Here is a 23,202-nt window from a genome sequence, read left to right on the forward strand (position 1 = left end):
GGGGGTATATACATCAGGCACAGGGGTGACCTGCCTGGGGCATATACATCAGGCACAGGGATGACCTGCCTGGGGGTATATACATCAGGCACAGGGGTGGCCTGCCTTGGGGTATATACATCAGGCACAGGGGTGACCTGCCTGGGGCATATACATCAGGCACAGGGATGACCTGCCTGGGGGTATATACATCAGGCACAGGGGTGGCCTGCCTTGGGGTATATACATCAGGCACAGGGGTGGCCTGCCTTGGGGTATATACATCAGGCACAGGGGTGGCCTGCCTTGGGGTATATACATCAGGCACAGGGGTGGCCTGCCTTGGGGTATATACATCAGGCACAGGGGTGGCCTGCCTGGGGTATATACATCAGGCACAGGGGTGGCCTGCCTGGGGTATATACATCAGGCACAGGGGTGGCCTGCCTGGGGTATATACATCAGGCACAGGGGTGGCCTGCCTGGGGTATATACATCAGGCACAGGGGTGGCCTGCCTTGGGGTATATACATCAGGCACAGGGGTGGCCTGCCTGGGGTATATACATCAGGCACAGGGGTGGCCTGCCTGGGGTATATACATCAGGCACAGGGGTGGCCTGCCTGGGGTATATACATCAGGCACAGGGGTGACCTGCCTGGGGGTATATACATCAGGCACAGGGGTGGCCTGCCTGGGGGCATATACATCAGGCACAGGGGTGGCCTGCCTTGGGGTATATACATCAGGCACAGGGGTGGCCTGCCTGGGGTATATACATCAGGCACAGGGGTGGCCTGCCTGGGGTATATACATCAGGCACAGGGGTGGCCTGCCTTGGGGTATATACATCAGGCACAGGGGTGGCCTGCCTGGGGTATATACAGAGGCCACAGGGAGCTCTGCTCCAGAAAATCCCTGTGCCCATCAGCTCTAAGGTAAGGATGAGCTTTCCTGCATACAAGACTGCCTTTCCAGTCCTGAGCTGAGGGACTCAGGCCCTTTGGCGCAAGGCATTCTGTCATCAGCTCTTATCACTTTAGGTCGTTTAGCCAAAAGAAACAAAGTCTCTACAGAGCACCCTGGGAATATGCAGATACAACACAATGGCTTTTGAAGACACGTAAGGCCATGTCCCTGTCTCGGCCCCTTCCCACCTCCATCCCTTGCTCTTTAGTACTCACTCTTGTTCTCTGTCTGCATTCGCTCGTGGGTTTTCTGGATGTTCACCAAGTTGTGCTCACTTCTCGAACGCTCTTCCTGTAGGATGAAGTCAAGAGGCTGTGAGGGAGACTTTTTACACTAACAAAGCCCACTGTTTCCAAGAAGGCTCCCTTTGCGTCACACTGGCCTGTGGTTCTGACAGATGCTTCAGTTAGGGACCGATCATGACAGCATCATGCCCAGGAAAGACTCCCACCTCCCTGACACCCTGCATGCTCCTCCTGTCCTCCCATCCATCCCAGTCCTCCCACGGCTCTGGCAATTCCATCTTTTCACTTTCTCTAGTTTTGTCTTTTCTGGGATTGTCACAGTTGGAATGAAGCATATGTAATCTACTGAGATCTTTCACTTAGCAAACATGCACGGGTATTTTATGGCTCTTACTTCTCAGGGAACACCTACCACCAAGGGCAGGATCTGGAGAGTTCTGGGAATTGCTCCCTACTGGCTCATTGGACAATACGGTCCAGAGGAACAACCAGTGTGTGACTATAAACAACAGTCAGCCAGGAATGGTGTCACTCGCCTTGAATCCCAGCATTTGAGAGGTAAAAAAACCAAAACAAACCAAAACAAACCAAAACAAAAAACCAAACAAACTGCTCCTCAATTGTCCCCTGGTGTGCCAATAAAGCAGCTTCCAGCCAATTGCTGAGCAGGGGAGAGAACAGGACTGGACTTCCTGGCAGCCAGGGGAGGAGCTGGAGGAGGAGGTAACAGATTGAGCCATGGGAGAGGTCCAAGAGGCATGAAGAGAAGGAGCTGGAGCAGAAAAGCTGCAGAGGGCAAGTATCTCTGGGATGCATGCTGGGAGGAAGCCAGATTAGCTTAGAGGGCTAAGAACAGAGTAATAAGTGCTCAGTTACTGTGCTGTGAGGCTGATCGTTAAACAAATATAAAGATCGTCAGTTATTTGTGTGATAGCCAGGCTAAGAGAGAAACTGATAAAACACACTTTGGTTTTTTGTTTTGTTTTGGTTTTTTTTCTGAGACAGGGTTTCTCTGTGCACCTTGGCTGTCCTGGACTCACTTTGTACACCAGGCTGGCCTCCACCTTCCTCTGCCTCCCGAGTGCTGGGATTAAAGGTGTGCTTCACTACCGCCCAGCTTACAAATAGTTTTATAAAAAGAATTAACAGGCCATGGGCCAGGGCAGTAATCTAGGCAGCACAGGGTTAACAGGTTAACTTGCAGACCTTGAAATACCAGAAGAACTAAAATTGGATCTCAGGGTTACCAGGGCAAAAGTTAAGAAATAGGCCTACAGGAGATAATCTGGCCAGCTGCAGAGAAGAGCCCCACTAGAGATAGCGTTGCCTAGTGACTGACCTGAAGGGTCCCACCAGAGATAGAGCTGATAAGAGACCTAGTTTTATGGCCACATTCCTTTCTGCCCAAAGGAGATAGGGTTAATAAGAAACCAGACACTTCCCTGGACAAGGTAGTGGACAAAGAGAACAAAGAAAGCTAAGCCATGGGCGGTCTTGGCGCCTTTTTCTGTGGCCTGTCACCTTTAAACATTAGGACTCCTTATGTTACTCAACCAATAGACGCTTGCCAGGCTGGAGCTCCCCTGCTTTGGGGCGCTGGGAGGGGTAGGAACCTAAACATTTACCCTCAGCTCTGGATCGAGGCTCTTTCTGGATACCACTGTGTTGGTGAGGCAAAGCCTGGCTTTGAGTCAAAAAGTAAAGGTCCTTATATGTATTGCATTGATATCAAGTCCTGGTAGTCTTTTTTTTGGGGGGGGGGCCCTCGGGATCTGGGTACAACAACCTGCATTATCTAAACCCCACACACATTCTAAAGTACTTTGGCCTTTGATTGATCCTGGACATTAGCTCTAAATCCTCAGACTGTCTTGCCTAGTAAGAGCATCTGTGTTTACATGGAGTTTGGGGATGGAGGAAGGAGAGGAGTGACGGCTAATGGGTATGGGTCTGAAATTGATCATGGTGTCAGCTGAACAACTAAATTACTAAAAGTCACCAAATTGCACTTTCAATGGGTCTGTCTTTCAAATAGCTATTAAACAAAAAGAACCCTGAAATCATGTGCTTGACAGAAAACCCAGCAGGAACGGCAGTCAGACATGAGAACCCCTCCTCCCGCCTCCTTTACGGTCTCTTGGCTCCATGCACTCGAGGTCTCTCTGAACAGAGGTCGCTCTGCTCTTACCTGGGTTTGCTTGATCAGCTGGTGGAGCTCTGTGAGAAGCTCTGCAATTCGGGAATCAGCAGAAACGAGGGCCATGGGATGGGCCTGTGAAGGGCATCTGGTCAGAGAGGGAAGACAGAAGGCAAAGGTGTCATTGCCTGCTGTGGGTTGACCTACATTTCTGATATGTGATGTCCTGATCCATGGTGCATGTAAATGACCTATCTGGAAACAGGGTCTTTGCAGATTAAGTCAAGAGGAAGACAAGACCTTAACCTGGAGTGACCATGTCCTTATGGGGCTGGAGAGATGGCTCAGCAGTTAAGAACACTGGCTGTTCTTCCAAAAGACCTGGGTTCTACTCTCAGCACCCACATGGCAGCTAACAATTGTCTGTAATTCCAGTTCCAGGGACTCTGACACTGTCACACAGACATGCGTACATGCAAGCAGAACACCAATGTAGTAAAGATAAATAGAAAAATAAAAAATAAAATAAAATAAAAAAAGGAGAGACAAGCGCACACAGTGGGGAGGCAGCCACATAATCACAGAGGCAGAAAGTAGAGTGATGTGGGAACAAGTGGTTGTCGGCTCCGAGCCCGAGAGTTTTGCTTTAGCTTCCAGGGTAGGCAGAATGACAGCCAACACCAGCACACTCTTCCTCAAATAAGGCCTTATATAAAGATGCTTTCCAAGCCAAAGGGACACTATTTTCTTACTAGAGAGGAACGAGAAATTACAAAAGAAAGGGCGGAAGGAAACCTTATTCAAGGTAAAGTAAATGTATTATGATGAAAAGAAAATGTTTTCTTTTAACAAAAATTAGAAAAAGAAAAAGTGACAATAAAAGGTAAAAAGAGTAAAGCTACATCTAAAATAAAGGTTTATTGGGATGAGGAAGTTGGGGATAGGGCTGGAATTTTGTACACTACCCTACCTCTTAGAAGGGTCGTTCTGCAGCCAGGCCTGGAGTAGATACCTAAACTCTACTCTACCTACTCAGGAGGCTGAGGGAAAAATTCCAAGTTCCAGGCCAGACTAAGCTACATAATAAGAACTTAACTCAAAAAAGGAAACAAACAAAAAATACTGGGAGTATAGCTCAGTGGCAGAGTGCTTCCCTAGTATGCACAGGGCCTGGATTCAATCTCTAGCACTGAGTCAGGGGAAAAAGGGAGAAAAAGACTTTAATGTGACACTATCATGATGGACAAAACGATGCACGGTGGCGGCCCTAAGGAGGCAAGGGGCAAACTTCCTCCTTTGTACTCTTTGCATAAACTCATCTACTGGAACATAACTGGAGTCAGTGTCTCGGCATTTTCTGAGAAGGGCTCAGAGAGCTACCAGCCCGTGTGGGAAGGAACCAAGGACAAGGTGTTACCGTGAAGAAGGGCCTGGTACCAGGGGGCCCTCTTCTGACAATCACAGAACATCTTCCTAGGCCCTGGTGTTGCTACAGAAAAACTGGGAGAGCTGTGGAACAAGCCACTGCAGGTGACAAGCAGCCTTCTGAAAAACAGGATGCTGCTTACTGCAGGCGGGAGTGAGGGCTCAGTGGGTAAGAGCGCTGGCTGCTCTTGCAGAAGACATGGGTTTGGTTCCCACCACTGCCTGGCAGCTCACAACCATCTGTAACTCCAGTTCCAGAGGATCTGATGCCCTCTCCTGACCTCTGCAGGTATCAGGTATGCATATGGTCCACTTACATACATACAGGGAAACAAAAATAAAATAAAAATAAGTAAGTCTTTAACATTTTCAAGGAAGGAGAAAAAAAAAGTTCTCAAGGCTGAAAAGATCAGGAAAAAAAAGGATGATGACATGTTGGAACACGAAGACAAAGGTAAACTGGCACTGCTGCAAGTTTGTTTTCTCTTGTCTATAATGCACTTTACATCCTGGCCATAACTCCTTCTCAGAGAAAACAAAGCTGAAAGAAGTGGGTGTGCTGGCACATGCCTGCAATCCCAGTACTTGGGAGGCAGAGGCAAGAAGACCAATAGTTTAAAGCCAGCTGGACTCACATGAGAGCCTGTCTCAAAAAGTTAAAGTTTAAATTCCTCAACAATTCAGATGTAAGGCTGTGCAGAGTCCCTTTTTGGCAGTTAGCATGTGTGTTAGCAACCAAATATGTGTTCAAGTATCACTATCCTAGTGGTATTTTCTTTTTTGTTGTTGTTGTTTTCTTTTCGAGACAGGGTTTCTCTGTGTAGCCTTGGCTGCCCTGGCCTCACTTTATAGTCCAGGCTGGCCTTGAACTCACAGTGATCCACCTGGCTCTGCCTCCCAAGTGCTAGGATTAAAGGCGCCACCACCGCCTGGCCCTAGTGGTATTTTAAAAAACAATTAATCTTTCCTGGTAAGACTGCCTGTGAACTGGAAATTTAAGCAAGTTCTTCTTGGTGTACAGCACAATTAATTAGCTTTGTATAGGGGCAGTTATTCTTTAATCTTCAGTTGTAATACAATTTACATGAAATACTTGGTCTGTTACCTGAATGTCATTCGATTAAAAAAAAACAAACAAACAAAAGTGGCTGTTCAGGGCTAGATTAGTTCAGTGGTACAGTGCTTGCCTAGCATGTTTAAAGTCCTAGGTTCCTTGTGTTTGTTTTCTTTTCTTTTTTTGTTTTTTGTTCTTTTTATTTGTCGTTGTTTTAATTTGTTTGTTTGTTTTTCGAGACAGGGTTTCTCTGTGTAGCCTTGGCTGTCCTGGAACTCATACAGATCCATCTGCCCCTGCCCCCCCAGTGCTGGGATTAAAGGCGTGTGCCATCACGCCCGGCTTGTTTTTGTTTTTCAAGACAGGGTTTTTCTAACTCACTCTGTAGATCAGGCTGGCCTTGAACTCACTTACCAAAAAAGACAGGAAAATAAAATTTCTGAAAGATACACAGCCTTCCATCACTGTGACAAAACACCCAGTATGATGAACTTACAAGGAGAAGTTTATTTTTACTCAACTTTAGTTTCAGTCATGGTCGCTTGGTTATATTGCTCTGGGCTTGTGACAGCACAGTACGTCATGGTGGGGGACGTATGACACAGGAGACCTGCTCGGCCCATGACAAGCAGGAAGCAGAAGAGGTAGAAGGAAGGTCCAAATATCCCTTCCAACTGTGCCCTGGGTACTTCCTTCCTGAATGTCCTGTTCTGTACAGTCTGGAGATGCTCTTTGTTAACCACACTTTCAGGTTTGGATGAGTGAGTTTATGAAACACATAGCAAGCAAAATAAAAGAATAAATAGCAAGTAGCAGAAAGAAGCAAAACATCAGTAAATGTATTCATTCTTAGAAGATCCAGAAGAGATGACTGGAGGTGTCCAGCTGAGAGAGCAAACACAGGTACCATCAAACTGTATGCTGACCACATCCAGCAGCAGCTGACTGGGGAAGCTGAGGCAGTGGGCTGGAGTTCCCGACTGAGTGGTTCTCTCCTGGATGAGCTCCTGCCCATGGCTGCCCATAGTGCCCGCTGCAGGCACTTATATAGGACAGCATAAACAACAGAAGCCTCTGCAGAAAATGGTTCACCTTCTAGCTTCACTTCTCCCCTGTCACAGGGTTAGGGAAGCCAGCCCATCCCTGGACAAGGGACCTTAGAGAACACATGCTTGGGTCTGAACTGGAGGAGCCAGCGTCTCAGTAAGCTCAAACAGCACGTGACAACTGACCAATAGCATGTACATTATAGGCCCTATTTCCTAATGGTTCTGCCACCTCCCTAGACACTGACAGCCACACCTTTAATATGTGGGCCTTTATAGGGAGATTCAAGAGCCAAACTAAGCATGGAACACACATTTCCAATCTCAGTACTTAGAAGATAAACCAGGAGGACCACATGTTCAGAGCTCTAACAAGACCTTGTCTTTAAATCAATCAATCAATCAATCAATCTAGCCAGGAGTCACAGTGTACACCTTTAATTTCAGCACTAGGGAGACAGAAACAGGTGGATCTCTCTGAGTTCCAGGACACCAAGGCTACAAAGTGAGACTCTGCTCAAAAAGACAAAACAGATAAAATCTTATGTATTGTTATGTAAATGGTTAACAATAAATCCTCCCCCCTTTAAAAACAAATTATCCTGTTGGAATACGATCTAGTGCCTTGTATTTGTTAATTGCCTGCCCCTACCCCTGGCCCTGAGATTCTTACTACATAGTGTCATGTACCCCAAGTGTTGCTATTTAACCTTGCCTCCCTGTTTGGAGGGGGGGAAAAAAAGCCAGTACCTGGGCAAGGCTCAGGAAGCTAGTGCCGCAAACGTTCAAGGCTTCGGGAGACGCAGACAGATACTGGAGGGGAACCACCATGGGACAGGAAAGAGCCACATGGGCCCAGAGGAGGAACTCTGAAGTTCCACATGGAAAGAAATGGCCCAGACAAACAACTGTAGCAAATATTTTGGGCTTATAGATGGGAGGTAGTGCAAATAGAAATTATTGGAAGCAGATGGCATGGGATGGAGGCTGGGTGATAACGAAGGTAGCTTAGGAGGTAATGTCTGCCTTGCCCCAGGTGAATTATGGTTATTCTAAAATATATCAGGTGTCTGTGTGTTTGTTTTTTGTTTCTGAGACAGGGTTTCTCTGTGTCCTTGTGATCTGCCAGCGTCTGTGTCTTTATTGGTTGGGAAAGTGGGTAAATAATATTGACAAAATAATTACAAGCCTAATAATAAACATTAGGCCATATCTAAACTAATAGCAACATTATCCAAAAAAGCAAATTTTTAAAAATCATGAGAGAACCCAGACGTGGTGGCACACGCCTTTAATCCCAGCATTTGAGAGGCAGAGGCAGGTGGATCACTGTGAGTTCCAGGCCAGCCTGGTCTACAAAGTGAGTCCAGGACAGCCAAGGTTACACAGAGAAACCCTGTCTCAAAAAACAATAACAACAATAACAACAACAAAAAAAATCATGAGAAAGAGAGAGAGAGCGCGCGCAGTATAATAGTACATATCTGCCTGTAAGCCCAGCCTCTCAGGAGGCCTAAGGCAGAAGATCTTGAATTTGAGGTTAGCCTATGCACAGAGAGACCCTGTCTCAAAATCAAAAATAATAGTATTAAAAAAAAAAAAGGCTGCAAATGTAGCTCAGTTCAAAATTACCTTAAGAATCGATCATTAGCAGAGCATGGTGGCACATACCTTTAGTCCCAGCACTCTTAGTCCCAGCACTCAGGAGGCAAAGGCTGGCAGATCTCTGTGAGTTCAAGGCCAGCCTGGTCTACAAAGAGAGTCTAGGACAGCCAGGCTACACAGAAGAGAAAAAAAAAACTGTCTTGAAAAATAAAAACAAAAACAATTAATCATTAGCCAAGTGGTGGTGGCACAGCACTTGGAAGGCAGAGGCAGATGGATCTCTGGGTTCTAGACTAGCCTAGTCTACACAGTGAGTTCCAGGACAGCCAAGGCTACACAGAGAAACCTTGTCTTGGGTGGGGAAAAAAAAAGGAGAGAATCAATTATTAGCTAGGTGGTAGTGGCTTATACCTTTAATCCCAGCACTCAGGGGGCAGAGGCAGGCAGATTTTAGTATGTTCAAGGCCAACCTGATCTATACTGAGTTCCAGGCCAGCCAGGGCTATTTAGTAAGATCTTGGCTCAAAAAACAAAACAAGGGCTGGAGAGATGGCTCAGAGATTAAGGCTGTTCTTCTGAAGGTCCCGAGTTCAATTCTCAGCAACCACATGGTGGCTCACAACCATCTATAATGAGATCTGGTGCCCTCTTCTAGCATGTAAGCACACATGCAGACAGAGCACTGTGTACATAATAAATAAATCTTAAAAAAACAAAACAAAACAACCTTTTGAGATGGAGAGATAGGCTCAGCTAAGAGCACTGGCTGCTCGTCAATCCCCAGCATCCACGTGGCCGCTCACAAACTGTGTATAACTCTTGTTCCAGGGGGCCGGGCACCCTCACACAGACACACACACCTGGATTTTGTTTCCACATGTAAGAAATATTCAGAGTATAGAAATCTGAGTAAGGAAGGAATAATGAGAACAGAAAGGGAATATTATAGGGCACATGGCCTTTTCTGTTGGTGATGAAACTGTGCTAAAAGACTGCACAATCCTCAATATACAAACAGCACTGACCTGGGATATAATCTCAACTGCCTCAACAATGGGCAAACACTAATCTACTTTGGGTTTTTTTGTTTTTGTTTTTGTTTTAGATTTGCCTATATCATATTTCATTTCCTTGTACTGCTGAATAATATTCCATTGTTTTGCTATGCAACAGTCTATCAGTTTTTCAACTAATAGACATTTGATTTGTACTCACTTTTTGGCTACTGTAAATAATGCACCTATGAAAACTCACATAGAAAAAAAATTAAAGACAAGTTTTGCTATTGCTATGGTAAAAACACACCTTAGAGTGAAAAGGAATGTTAGGGTTGAAATGTGAGGCTGCAGGCACTAAGGACACCAAACAAAGGCTTGCTACAAGCTAGGGGATTGACAAACTGACCAAGTAAGGGCAAGGACAGGGCTGATCAATATGCAACTCACCTCAAGATGCCTCACACCTGGACAACAGGAAGCTGAGCTGCTGCTGCCCTGTTCCCGCTAGCAACAAGGGCCTGGATACTCTTAATATATAAAACTTCTTAAAAATCTTCAGGGCAGGTGGACATGGTGGCGCAGGCCTTTAATCCCAGCACTCGGGAGGCAGAGGCAGGTGGATCACTGTGAGTTCGAGGCCAGCCTGGTCTACAAAGTGAGTCTAGGACAGCCAAGGCTACACAGAGAAACCCTGTCTCAAAAAAACTTAAAAAAAAAAAAACCCTCCAGGGTGAACTCTTTAGCGCTCCCTGTCTTAGAGCACACTTCAATCTTGTCTTTGGGGTATTTTAAACTGTCTTTTGGTCAGATGTTCCAGGCCCCCTCAAAGCCCGCAGCTTTCCGAGTCACTTGGTACAGGGGCTGGAGGAGCACATCCAAGTGAGGGAAGTGCTGTTTCCAGAATCCGAATAGGCCTGTAACTGTTGAAATGCTTTCCTGGTTGTGGTGACATTTTTAAGAATTACACAATTTTGGGTTGTTTAAAAACAGAGAAATAAAAGAAAGTGTTTTCTTTTTAATCTCAGGTGTGAGGACATGGGGCTGCTTTGACAGTCAGCAGCATCTGACTTTGGACAAAGCTGTATCAGATTCTGCCCTAAGACAGGTATTGATAGAGAATGATTGTAAAAAAAGGTTATCAAGCCGTTACAGGAGCAAGCAGCGCCTATACCAGACTAGTGTAATACGTCCAGCTACAGCTAGAGGCCTCTGATATAAAAAGCTCAGTGCTTCAGTTGTGGGAAATATGGTCATTTGCAGAGATTGTGACCAAACCAAAAGCCTCAGATCTCAAAATGCCCAGGGAGCTAACTGAGTACTTTGTGCAGAGAACTGAAGGGGTCATTTCTAGGGGCAATGGTTCCCTAAATCTCAAACAGAAAGAAACCTAGGCCTCTTGGGGTGTATATTCGCCTAGGCCTCTTGGGGTGTATATTCGCCTAGACCTCCTGGGGTGCATGTGCGCCTAGGCCTCCTGGGTGCATATTTGCCTAGGCCTCCTGGGGTGTATATTCACCTAGGCCTCCTGGGTGCATATTTGCCTAGGCCTCCTGGGTGCATATTCACCTAGGCCTCCTGGGGTGCATATTCATCACAGCAAAGGCTGCCAAGAGGCTCAGAAATGCACATCTAAAAGAGGTATTCAAGGTAATTTCTTACCACCAAGAAACAGTCTTGAAGGCCTGGCTTGGGCCCTCCCAGAAAAAAATTACAAGTTGTGTCAGCTGATGAGTAACTAACATACAGACCAAAAGCCCTGCACTTGGCATTGAAGGCAGCACAGCTCTAGACTTGGCCACAGATGAGAGTCTATAAGGACGCCTTAATATCAGAAGGGAAGTCAGCGAAAGGTTTGCATTAGGGAATGCAGACATGTTTATACTTCCACAGTAAGTGAAAAACTGTGGATACTCTCAAAACTGATAAAGCGCGGGTGAGGTCTCCTGAAAACCTTGGCCACTGATCCAAAAAGCGCTTATTTCATTTTAAATGTCTCTGTTTATAATTTCCCTCTATACACAGCACAATTAATGGCTTAATACAGAAGTGGGGAAATATAGTGAGAAGTCTGGAATTTTGATTTCTTTAAAAACACAAATATTGGGCTGGAGGGATGGCTCAGAGGTTAAGAGCATTGTTCTTCCAGAGGTTCTAAGTTCAATTCCCAGCAACCACATGGTGGCTTATAACTATCAACGCAGGTATCTGATGCCCTCTTCTGGCATGCGGGTGTCACTACAGACAGAGCACTCATACATAAAATAAATCTTTTTAAAAAATAAAATAAAAACACAAATATTCTAAGAACGTGTTTGCACTTTAATCCCAGGTATGAGGCTATGGAGCTGCTTCAGACTGACACAGTAGTTGACTACGATTTGCCTCTAGCAGAGGCATGGCCTCTCCGCAGCAGATAGCTTCTGGGACTACACGAGGAACTTTTCAGAGGGTAATGAATGTGAGAGTCCTGAGAGGTGGGGTCAAGTGCTTGTTGGTCATTCAGGGAGGCTGCGGTCAAAGAAGAAACAAAAGAAAGAAATTTGATTCAGAGATTTTCCTAATTCCTGCCTCCCTCTATCTTTGTTTCTCTCCTATCTAGTGTCAGGGGTGAAACCAGAGGCCGGGGAGATAAAGTGTGGGAAAAAGAAGAACGCACAGCACAGCAAAGACTGACTACACCTGGTGGTGGGAGGGGCCAGCACAACAACTTATCCCTCACCTCAGGAGGACTGCCTGTCTCTGCATCCCACACCAGTGCACTGAGGTAGGAGGCCCCTGAGTTTTGGTTGGACTTATTTCCCATCCTCTGATGCACATATGAGCTACCAACAAGTTCAAGGCGGTTGCTACCTCTTGCTCACTTGGTCCAATCAGTACAATGTTGTCAATACTGAGAACAACTGTAATCTTTTATGGAGGAGACAATCAAGATCCCTTCTAAGTTATGACACTGTTAAGGGACAGATGACTCCATTTTCCTTTTTAGGTAAATAATGTTAAGACTTTTGTCATGTCCTTAGCTAAAGATCAACTTTTAAAAAATGTCTTCTTCCTCAATAATCTTGTAAATTACATATTATAGACCATTGGCACTGTTCTCAGAATTGACTGGCCATAATATGTTTCATGGTATGTTAAGTGTCTGATCATAAACCTGTAACATGAATCTTTCTCAAGATCATAAAAATAACTGCAAGATTCCATTTTTTTAGTGGTTTTTTGAAACAGGGTTTCTCTGTTACACAGAGCCCCAGCTGTCCTAGACTCTCTCTGTAGACCAGGCTGGCCTCAAACTCAGAGATCCGCCTGCTTCTACCTCCCGAGTGCTGGGACTACAGCTTTGGGCCACCATGCTCAGCCGCAAAATTCCAATTTTTAAAATTTTATTTATTTATTTTTTTGAGACAGGGTCTCTCTGTGTAGCCTTGGCTGTCCTGGACTCACTTTGTAGACCAGGCTGGCCTCAAACTCATAGCAATCTGCCTGCCTCTGCCTCCCAAGTGCTGGGACTAAAGGTGTGTGCCAACACCACCTGGCCCCACAAAATTCCAATTCTTATTCACTTGCTTGTTTGACATAAAAAGGCCTTTCTGTTTGTGGTCTGGGTCACTTCACTCTCCTACCAAGGGGAACTGTAAGTTTCGCCCCAATTGTAAAAATAATTTTTTTTACTTTGCAACATCTTGTTATTAGCTCCTGGTTTTCAACACCATAACAACACAGGGCTGAAAAGTTAACACATCCTTGAGGTAACGTGGTAAATGTACACTGCTGGCCTTGCTAAATGAAGGCATATTGCTTCTGGTGGTCACTATGAATAGGGCCACTCCCCCCACCCACCCCACCCCTGCAAAAAAAGGCATTTGCTAGATCAATAGCTGCATAACAAATTTGCTCAAGTAAGGACACCTCATTGAGATTATTCCTTCAAGGAGACAATGCCTGAGGGACCCCAAACGCCTGCCAACTCTATAGAGCCAGAACGGACTTAAACTCACAGTTCTGCCTCAGCCTCTCAAGTGCAGGGATTACAGATGTGTGATACTACACCCAGCCTGTTTTCTTTTCTTTTCTAAAGATTTTATTTATTTCTTATTTTTTTATGTATGAGTGCTCTATCTGCATGTATGTCTACATACCAGAAGAGGGCATCTGGTTCCAGTAGAAATGGGTGTAAGCTACCATGTGGTGGCTGGGAATTAAACTCAGGACCTCTGGAAGAGCAGACTTCTTACCCACTGAGCCATCTCTCCAGCCCCGCCAGCCTGTTTTCTAAGACAAAGACCTTGACTATGTTTGTGGGCCCCTTAAACCTTTGGGCTGCAGTAATCCGCCTAGCTCAGTCCCAGAGGAGCCACTATTTTGGCATGCACCACATGACACAGCTTATACAAACTTCTGTACTGACGTATACTTTCATTTTCCAGGTCTATTCAGAGGAGTGGAATTATTGGATCACTTGTGTCTCACCTTCAGAAGAACAGCCAGATTATTTTCAGTCATGTGTGCCGTTTTCCTACCAGAGATGAGACTCTAGAATGCGTGCATCTGTGACAACATACACTACTGTCTTTTTGCTACAGTCATCCTAGTCTGATGGGGTAACTCACTGCTGTGTGTGTTTCGTATAGTTAAGGACTGAGGTGAGGACACAGGGCCTTGCACACACTAGGCAAGTGACCCACCACTGTCCTACTATTCTGGCCCTGGGTGCTCTGGTTCGAATGTCCCTAACAGCTAATGATAATGGACATCTATTCACGTGATTAGTGAGCATTTATATTACCTTCTTTTGCAAGCTGCCCCTTTTCCATTTCTAAGTTTAGTTATTTCTCTTTTTATTTCTGAACTGGGCTTTTGGCACATATTCTTTTGTTTCCTTGTTTTTTGTTTTGTTTTTGTTTTTTCTAGGGCAGGGTCTCTCTGTGTTAGCCTTGGCCGTCCCGGACTTACTTTGTAGACCAGGCTGGCCTCGAACTCACAGCAATCCTCCTGCCTCTGCCTCCCGAGTGCTGGGATTAAAGGTGTGCGCCACCACGCCCGGCTGGTTTGGCACATATTCTTTTTTTAAAAAATATTTTATTTAATTTTAATTTATGTGCATTGGTGTGAGGGTGTCAGATTTTGGAGTTACAAACAGTTGTGAGCTGCCATGTGGTTGCTGGGAATTGAACCCTGGTCCTTCGGAAGTGCAGGCGGTGCTCTTAACCACTGAGCCAGCTCTCCAGCCCCTTGGCACATATTCCTTAGTGAAAATGAATAACGTTGTGGGGACTGGAGAGGTGGCTCACTTGTTCTTACTGAGGCCTGGGGTCTGTTCCCAGCACTCACACGACAGCAACAACTGTGTTAAATTCTAATTGTAGTGGATCTGACCCCTCTTCTGGCCTCCAATGGCTCCTTTATCCATGTATATGCATATGCATATACTCAGGCACACATAAAATTAAATAGCTATTAAAAATTAGTGTTGTGCCAGGCATTATGGCCCACGCCTTTAATCCCAGCACTTAGGAAGCAGAGGCAGGCAGATCTCTGAGTTAGAGGCCAGCCTGGTCTACAAATTGAGTTTGAGGACAGCATGATGTACAGAGCAAATTCCAGGACTGCCAGGGCTATACAGAGGAACCTGTCTCAGAAAACAAACAAAAACAATGCTGTAAATGTGAAAGAAAGCAGGTCTGCTTTGTAGCTCTTCCTGAAGTCATGTCTCCAAGACTCAGTTTGAGGAAAAAGAGGTTGCATTTCCTATTTAAACATGTGCTTCCAAAAAAAATTTTTTTTAAACCAGGCATGGTGGTGCATGCCTTTAATCCAGCACTTGAGGGGGCAGAGGCAGGTGGATCTCTGTGAGTTCGAGGCCAGCCTGGTCTAAAAAGAGAGTCCAAGAAAGTCAAGGCTATTATACAGAGAAACCCTGTCTTAGAAAATAAGCAAATAAACAAACAAAAGAGTATGTGCCAGGAAAAAAAAAAAGCTGGGTATTTTAATCCCAGCACTCTAGGCAGATCTTTGTGAGTTCAAGGTCAGCCTAGTCTACATAATGAGTTATAGTACAGACAGAGCTACATAGTGGGACCATGCCCTCCCCAACAAAAGGAAAGAAAGAAAGAAGAAAGAAAGAAAGAAAGAAAGAAAGAAAAAGAAAGAAAGAAGGAAATGTACAAATAATCCCAACACAAAGGAGGCAGGGGCAGGAGTAACTTGACTTCACAGGTAACTGGGGCTATTAAGTAGCAAGACCCTGTCTGAATCTGACTACCCCCAAAATTCAAATCTCAAAAAGTCTGAAAAGTCTACTTATGGGGATGGGGAGGTGGTTCAGCAGTTCAGAGCGTTTGCCTCTGTCTTAGTTAGGGTTTCTATTGCTGTGAAAAGACACCATGCTATAGCAACTCTTTTTTTTTTTGCGACAGGGAGGGTTTCCAAGACAGGGTTTCTCTGACCTGGAACTCTCTCTCTGTAGACCAGGCTGACCTCGAACTCACAGAGATCCTCCTGCCTCTGCCTCCCAAGTACTGGGATTAAAGGCGTGCGCCACCACCGTGGGGCCACAGCAACTCTTACAGAGGACAACATTTAACTGGGGCTGGCTTACAGTTCAGAGGTTTAGTCCATTATCACCGTGCAGCCTGCAGGCGGACATGATGCTGGAGATGCTGAGAATTCTACAGCTTGATCTGCAGGCAGCAGAAAGAGACTGCGCCTCCCTGAGCATGGCCTGAGCATATATGACCTCAGAGCCCACCTTCACGGGTGACACACTTCCTCCAACAAGGCCACACCTACTAACAGTGCTACTCCTTATGGCCAAATATTCAAATATACCTATCCAAACCGCCATAGCCTCTCTTGCAGAGGATCCAGGCTCAGTTCCAGTATCCACACGATGGCCCACAACTATAACTCAGTTCCAAGAGATCAGACATCCTCTTCTGGCCTCCAAGGGCACAAGACATGCACACGATACACACGCATACATGAAATAAGACACTCATACATATAGATAAATCTAGTTGTGCTAGGCATGGTGGCATGAGCCTTTAATTCTTGCACTCTGGAAAAAGAGGCGGGCAAGCTCCTATGTATTTGAGACCAGTCTAGTTTACAAAGCAAGTTCCAGGTCAGACAGGAGAATGCAGTCAAATGGTTGACAAGAAAGACTCTGGTTCAAAAAGAAAAAAATAAACGCCTTGCTATATTATCTAGAATCCTAGGCTGTAGTGCATCACGGCCTTAGTTAGAGACGACAGGGATAAATGTAAGAACAGTCGACTTACAGGCTGTTGCTAAAACCTCAGGAATCAGCAGGGAAAGAGTGGGGGGAATAATTAGAGAGGAAAAAGCCTCACTGAGCTACCAGAAAAAAAGGTTCAGAGTGGCCAGGTGAGCTCAGAGTCCACACTGGGAAAGCACTCTTCTCTGCTGCTTAAAGTGAGAAGTTATGGCCCAGAACTCAGGAACATCAGGAAAAGCCGGCTTTGGTGACAAGGCTGTAAATTCCAGTCCATGCTCGTCCTCTGACTTCAAGTTTTCTTGCAATTCAGCATTTTCCATAGGAAAGTAAATCATGGGAGAAACATTTTGTCTCCTGCAAACTGCGACTTGATCAACACTGTGGTTACAGAGAAGCCATCAGGAGCAATGCAGCAATTGTACAGAACACAGGGGTCCTGCTGGACAGTGAATACTGCTTAGCTTACCCAAAGCCTGGGGTCTGAGTCCCAAGACCAACAACAACAACAACAAAAAGATAGGAAAACAAAATGGCTAATTTTATGTGGTAAGCTGACTGTACTACAGCTAATAAAACATTACTTCTGGGCAGTGCTTGTGAAGATGTTTCCAGAAGTGGTTATGATCCAAACTGCAGCAGTCAGGCTTTTGGCTTAGACTGGACCCACTTTGGCTTTCCTGGGCTTCCAGCTTGAAGATGGCAGCCCATAGGACTTCTCAGCTTCATAAGCCTGTGACCCAACCCATGCTAACACACTCTTTTCATGTACCTCTATGCTGCATCCTACTGGTTCTGTTTCTCTAGAAAACCAAACAGGGGAAGGGGGGCTGGAGAGATGGCTCAGAGGTTAAGAGCACTGTCTGTTCCTCCAAAGGTCCTGAGTTCAATTCCCAACTAACCACATGGTGGCTCACAACCATCTATAATGTGATCTGATCGCCTCTTCTGGCATGCAGGTGTACACGCAGACAGAGCACTGTATAAATAATAAGTTAGGGGGCTGGAGAGATGGCTCAGAGGTTAAGAGCACTGGCTGCTCTTCCAAAGGTCCTGAGTTCAATTCCCAGCAACCACATGGTGGCTCACAACCATCTATAATGAGATCTGGTGCCCTCTTCTGGTGTGCAAGTGTACATGCAGGCAGAATAGTGTATAAATAATAAATAAATAAAATTTAAAAAATAAATTAATCTTAAAAAAAAAAGAAAAGAAAAGAAAACCTAACGGAAAGAACAGCCACTTCTTACTAAGCACTGCCATATGCCAATTGCTTTATAAAGGTCGTTTTCCTAATAACACTGTAAAGGACTGCTCACTTAGTACCGGTGGGAAACTGAGTCAGGAGAAGAAATTACCAAGGTCCACAAGTAGTAAGTAGCAACGGTGGGGTTCCAATTCAGTTTACAACCTAAGCTTGACTGCTCAAGCACCTGTAGGACCATGCACAGCTGACTCACAATGGTCAAGGTCACCAGTGTACCTTCTACTTGATAGGCCATGGCCACAAATGATGCACCTAAAAAACCTTTGTAAGAATCTACACATACATTTAGAAATCGGGGTGGGGATGAGGGTGTCTCTGTTCCCTTATTTAGCTTCAGAAAGTTTGTACTAAAACGATGGATTCATTTGATCTTTCTGACTGATCACATGTGAATCCACGCTCTTTCTTTATCAAAAAAGTCCATACTTTCCCCTATAGCTCTGCCTCCCTTCTAGGTTGCTCTAATTTATTCAACTTTCAAATTTTAAATAGCAGTTGTCAAAATGAAGTGGGTCCATACTTTAATCCCAGCACTCGGGAGGCAGAGGCCAGCAGATCTCTGTGAGTTCGAGGCCAGCTTGGTCTACAAAGTGAGTCCAGGACAGCCAAAGATACACAGAGAAGCCCTGTCTCACAACAACAACAAAGAGCTTATCAACTATTTTCACACCATGGCACAACATGAATAGACAATTTATATAAGCAGGGGGAAGAATAACACTGTTCACAAACAGCCACAGGCTCCTCCATTTACCTCCAAGTTATGACCAATCAAAACATCTGGAAAGTTCCTAAGCCCTGCATATTAACTTTATTCTGTTTTATATTTTAAGTTTATATGTTTATTCACTTTACATGCTGTTTGCAGCCCCCTTCTCTCTTCCCAGTCTCCTCCACACACCTCCCCCCACCCCATTCTCCCTTGCTGTTTTTATTGTTGCTTTGAGACAGAGTCTTACTATGCAACTCTGACTGGAGACCTAGAACTCAGAAAGGCTGGCCTAGAACTCATAGAGATTCATTTGCCTCTGCCTCCCCAGTGCTGGGATTAAAGCTGTGTGCCACCACGCCCAGCTTATTTTATTGCTTTAGAGACAGGTTCTCACTGTGTAGTCCAGGCTAGCACTGAACTCACATTTCTCTGGCCTTAGCCTTCAGAGTAAGCTTCTGATCTTGCACCTGTCACCCACGCATATGGTCAACGGTTTCACGGACAGCTCTCCTACCAGATGCCAGCCTCGGAGAATGCAGGGGCGCTACTCTAGTCATCTTTCTGTTCTGCATAGGCCTTGGCACACACGGCTTTCATATAAGATTGCCGAATGGAGCTGAGTCCTCCACAACCCTTACAGCAAGCAGTCTTTCAGCTTAGGACACTACAAGTCTGTCCCCCCCAAAAAAACTGCTAACTATCAACATCCCCCAAGAGACTATCTACTTCCCACCTATGCAGAAGTGGTGTCACCCCTTCACAATTCCACTCAGTGGTGCTTACTAATTATCTAAGACGTGAAGGATATGCAGTAGTGAGAGAAAAACAATGCAGAATAAAATATATATAATTAAATAAATATAGCCACACCCAAATAGTGCCACTTCAAGCAACAACAAACCAAACATATGACAGTGGTCCCACAAGATTGTAATGCTTGCCAGATGTGGTGGCGCACGCCTTTAATCCCAGCACTCGGGAGGCAGAAGCAGGCGGCTCTCTGTGAGTTCGAAGCCAGCCTGGTCTACAAAGTGAGTCCAGGACAGCTGAGGCTACACAGAGAAACCAGTCTTTTAAAAAAAATTTTTTTTTAGCCGGGCGTGGTGGCGCACACCTTTAATCCAAGCACTCGGGAGGCAGAGGCAGGCGGATCGCTGTGAGTTCGAGGCCAGCCTGGTCTACAGAGCAAGTCCAGGACAGCCAAGGCTACACAGAGAAACCCTGTCTCGAAAAAACCAAAAAAAAAAAAAAATTTTTTTTAAATTGTAATGCTCAAAAAGATTTTTGTTGTTGTTGTTGTTGTTTTGTTTTATTTTCAAGACAGGGTCTCTCTGTGTAGCCTCGGCTGTCCTGGACTCACTTTGTAGACCAGGCTGGCCTCAAACTCACAGAGAGCCGCCTGCCTTTGCCTCCTGAGTGCTGGGATTAAAGGCGTGCGCCACCAACTCCAGGCTTGCTTAAAAAGATTAATAAGATTATAAACTCACAGAACTTCCATCACCTCATTATTTTATTAAATATTTCCTTATTGACTATGGTAGCACATGTGCCACACTGTTTACAGGTTTTCTTCCTACCACGTGGGTCAAGCTCAGGCCTTTACTCTCTGAGCCATCTCATTGGCTCCTGGTATTTCTGTTGAACCTTTTCTGTATAAATACACAAATACTTTCTGTTTTGTGAAAACTACCTATAGTATTTGCTACAGTAAGCTGCTGTCTATGGGAATAACAGGTTATACCAACAATCAGGGTTACAGAACACTCTGAAATGGTTTTATGGCAAAATCACCTAATAGCGCCATCATTATGTGATGCGTATGTTCCATACATTTAATCTTGGGGTGATACAATTACTAAAGCAGATAAACATTTGCGATAGCTAGTTTTAACTAGACATCTAAATCACCTGGGAAAGCCAGGCAGTGGTGGCACATGCCTTTAACCCCAGTACTCTAGAGTCAGGGGCAGGTGGATCTCTGTAAGTTCACGGCCAGCTTGGTCTATAGAGTGAGTTCCAGGACAGCCAGGGCTCCACAGAAGAAACCCTGTCTCAAACCACCTTCTCTAAATAAATAGATGAAATCCCATGGGAGAAGACTGTCAAAGTCTAGATCAGGTTGGTCTGTGAGAGATTATGTTAACTGGGATGGGAAAACCATCTGTTCTTGGTGGCTTCGTCTCCTGGGTTTAGGTCCTGTGCACGCGCAGAGAGGGGGCTGAACACAGCTAGGCATTCGTGCATTGGTCTCTGTCTGCTCTCGAGTGCAGCTGTGAGCAGCTCTTCAAGCCCCTGCCTTCCCCACAGTGCTGGACTACAACCCAGCCTGGCGAACCCAAACAAACCCTTTCTCTTCAAGGCATTTTCTGTTGTGTTTTATCACAGCAACAGAAAGGAAACCAGTACAATATATAAATGGATAAACCTGGACACAAAATGACAATTCCAGAACTAAAATTCTCAGACAAAAAGGGATCTACCAGGCACTCACAATTAGGCCCTGAGAAGTGGTTCCCCAAAGCATCAAGAACAAGTAAATATGTCCTAGCACCCTGATAGAGAAGAGTGGGGAACACCACAAACAACCCCAAGTCCTTAGCCTGAGTATCTGGAGGAATGGGAACACTAGTGAAAGTAGGAGAGTGTGAGGATAAAGCAAGATTTTAGTTTGGGCCACATCTGAAATGTCTATTAGACATTCAAGAGGAGATGCAGGGCTGGAGAGATGGCTCCGTGGTTAAGAGCACTGTCCGCTCTTCCAGAGGTTCTGAGTTCAATTCCAGCAACTACATGGGAACTTACAACCATCTATAATGTCATCTGATGCCCTCTTCTGGACTGAAGGTGTACATGCAGGCAGAGCACTGTATACATAATAATAAACAAATATTTTTTTAAAAATGAGATGCAATGCCAGAGCTGAATATAAAAATCTGCAGCACCCACGAGCCCAAGACAGGAGGATCACTATGAGTTCAAATTCAGTCTGGACTACAGAGTGAAATCCTACCTAAAAATAATAATAGGGGCTGGAGAGATGGCTCAGCAGTTAAGAGCACTGGCTGCTCTTCCAAAGGGCCTGAGGTCAATTCCCAGCAACCTCATAACAATGGCTCACAACCATCTATAATTGGATCCGATGCCTTCTTACTGTGTGCAGACTCTATATGCAGATGAAACACTCATATACATATACCTCCCCTAAAGTAAACAAAAACAAAGTAATGAGAAGAAGAAGAAGAATGCACCAGAGCTGTGGCTCAGTGGTCAAGAGCACTGGCTGTTCTTGCAGAGGACACAAGTTCTATTCCTAGCATCGACATGGTGGCTAATAACCCTCTTTTTCAGCTCCAGGGGATCCAATAACTTCTTCTGGGTTCTGCTTGTGGTCCATAAACATACATCAGGTAAAACACTCATGTGTAAAATAAAAATAATCTTTAAAAGTAAAATACTGCCAGGCAGAGTGATCCACATCCTTAATCCTAGCACTGGGGAGGCAGAGGCAGCAGATCTCTATGAATTCCAGGCCAGTTTGGTCTACATGAGTTCAAGGACAGCTAGAGCTACATAGGGAGACCTGTCTAAAAATAAGTGAAAAAAGTAAGAAAAAAAAAAGTATAATGCCGCAAAATAGTTTTAAATTAATAATAAAAATACACAAACAAACCTTATTAAAGATAAAAATAAATCTTGAGTTCAAGGTAGAACTGTGGGGACGTGGCAGCCAGCCTCAACTTGATGGCACTTTGCCTCTATCTGCTTTGTGCCATACAATCAGTGACAGCCCCCACCAGGTGCTCCGGTGAGGAGAACTGCTACTTAGTATCGGCCTGAAAGGGTTAACTAAGGATTTTGGGGAAGAGCTCAGGGGCTGCCCCTCCTGGAAGGGTTGGGTGGCTCTGGCTCTGCTCCCAGAAGTCTTGGCAGTAGCTCCTTGAAAATTTCTTGATAAAGTTGAAACAGTTATTGGTTCAAGGTAAGGGAAGGCTTATAGTTATCTTCTTTCTTGTTCGTGAAATTTTCTCCCTTGACTGATTCCCAGAATGTGTTTAGTCTAATAGGTGTGAGAACCAAGTTTGTTATTGATAATATTAATGAATAACTGATGTTACGCGCCAAGCCAGAATATGCTATTCTAAAATAGTATAAAAGCTGTACTTAAGAAATAAACCATTGCTATTTGCCACCGGAGCAATAGTCCGCCCGTTTCTTAAGGCTACTTGCCATCAGAGCAGTAGTCCGCCTGTACTCAAGACGTTCGCGGAGCTGGTCTCCGTCACTCCGGCCTGTGTAATGATATACACGGAACTCCCCTGTGATAGCTAAGGAAGCCACATGGTGCCAAGCATCCCTTAGTGGCCATTAATCTTTGCCCTGCAGACAAGAAGAATAAGATGATAGTGTTCCTGCTTTCTGCTTTTGTGAACTTGCTTTTCTCTGTGGGACGGGCACGAAGTGGTCTTTATTACTATACAATGGGAAAGAGAAACAACTGCTCAGCTATGGACTTCTCAGAGAGCGGTCATGC

General features: G+C 45.1%; 1 protein-coding gene and 1 long non-coding RNA gene across 6 annotated transcripts in view; one reads left to right on the top strand and one right to left on the bottom strand.

Annotated features, from left to right (window-relative positions):
* The window catches only part of SGF29 (SAGA complex associated factor 29), a 35,329-nt gene that overhangs the window by 10,184 nt on the left and 1,943 nt on the right, over positions 1-23,202 (bottom strand). For 2 of the 3 annotated variants that reach the window (XM_084773898.1, XM_084773899.1), the window contains exons 2-3: positions 3,382-3,478; positions 1,164-1,239 (exon numbers count right to left, since the gene is read on the bottom strand). In XM_084773898.1, the coding sequence (XP_084630024.1) occupies positions 1,164-1,239; positions 3,382-3,478 (173 nt within the window). The remainder of the gene's footprint in view (positions 1-1,163; positions 1,240-3,381; positions 3,479-23,202) is intronic. The other variant, XM_084773900.1, reaches the window with a different exon arrangement.
* Positions 1,250-19,575, top strand: LOC311592966. 3 transcript variants are annotated; one of them, XR_014777551.1, is made up of 6 exons: positions 1,250-1,988; positions 11,788-11,907; positions 12,058-12,222; positions 13,886-14,059; positions 17,006-17,541; positions 17,715-19,575. It is a non-coding gene; the product is annotated as an uncharacterized lncRNA (long non-coding RNA). The 3 variants fall into 3 exon arrangements; XR_014777552.1 differs by lacking the exon at positions 17,715-19,575 and having other exon boundaries at positions 11,788-11,932; positions 17,006-17,665; XR_014777553.1 differs by lacking the exon at positions 17,715-19,575 and having other exon boundaries at positions 17,006-17,665.

The sequence above is a fragment of the Acomys minous genome (assembly GCF_964271855.1).
Source record: "Acomys minous genome assembly, chromosome: 2".
Taxonomy (NCBI): Eukaryota; Metazoa; Chordata; class Mammalia; order Rodentia; family Muridae; genus Acomys; species Acomys minous.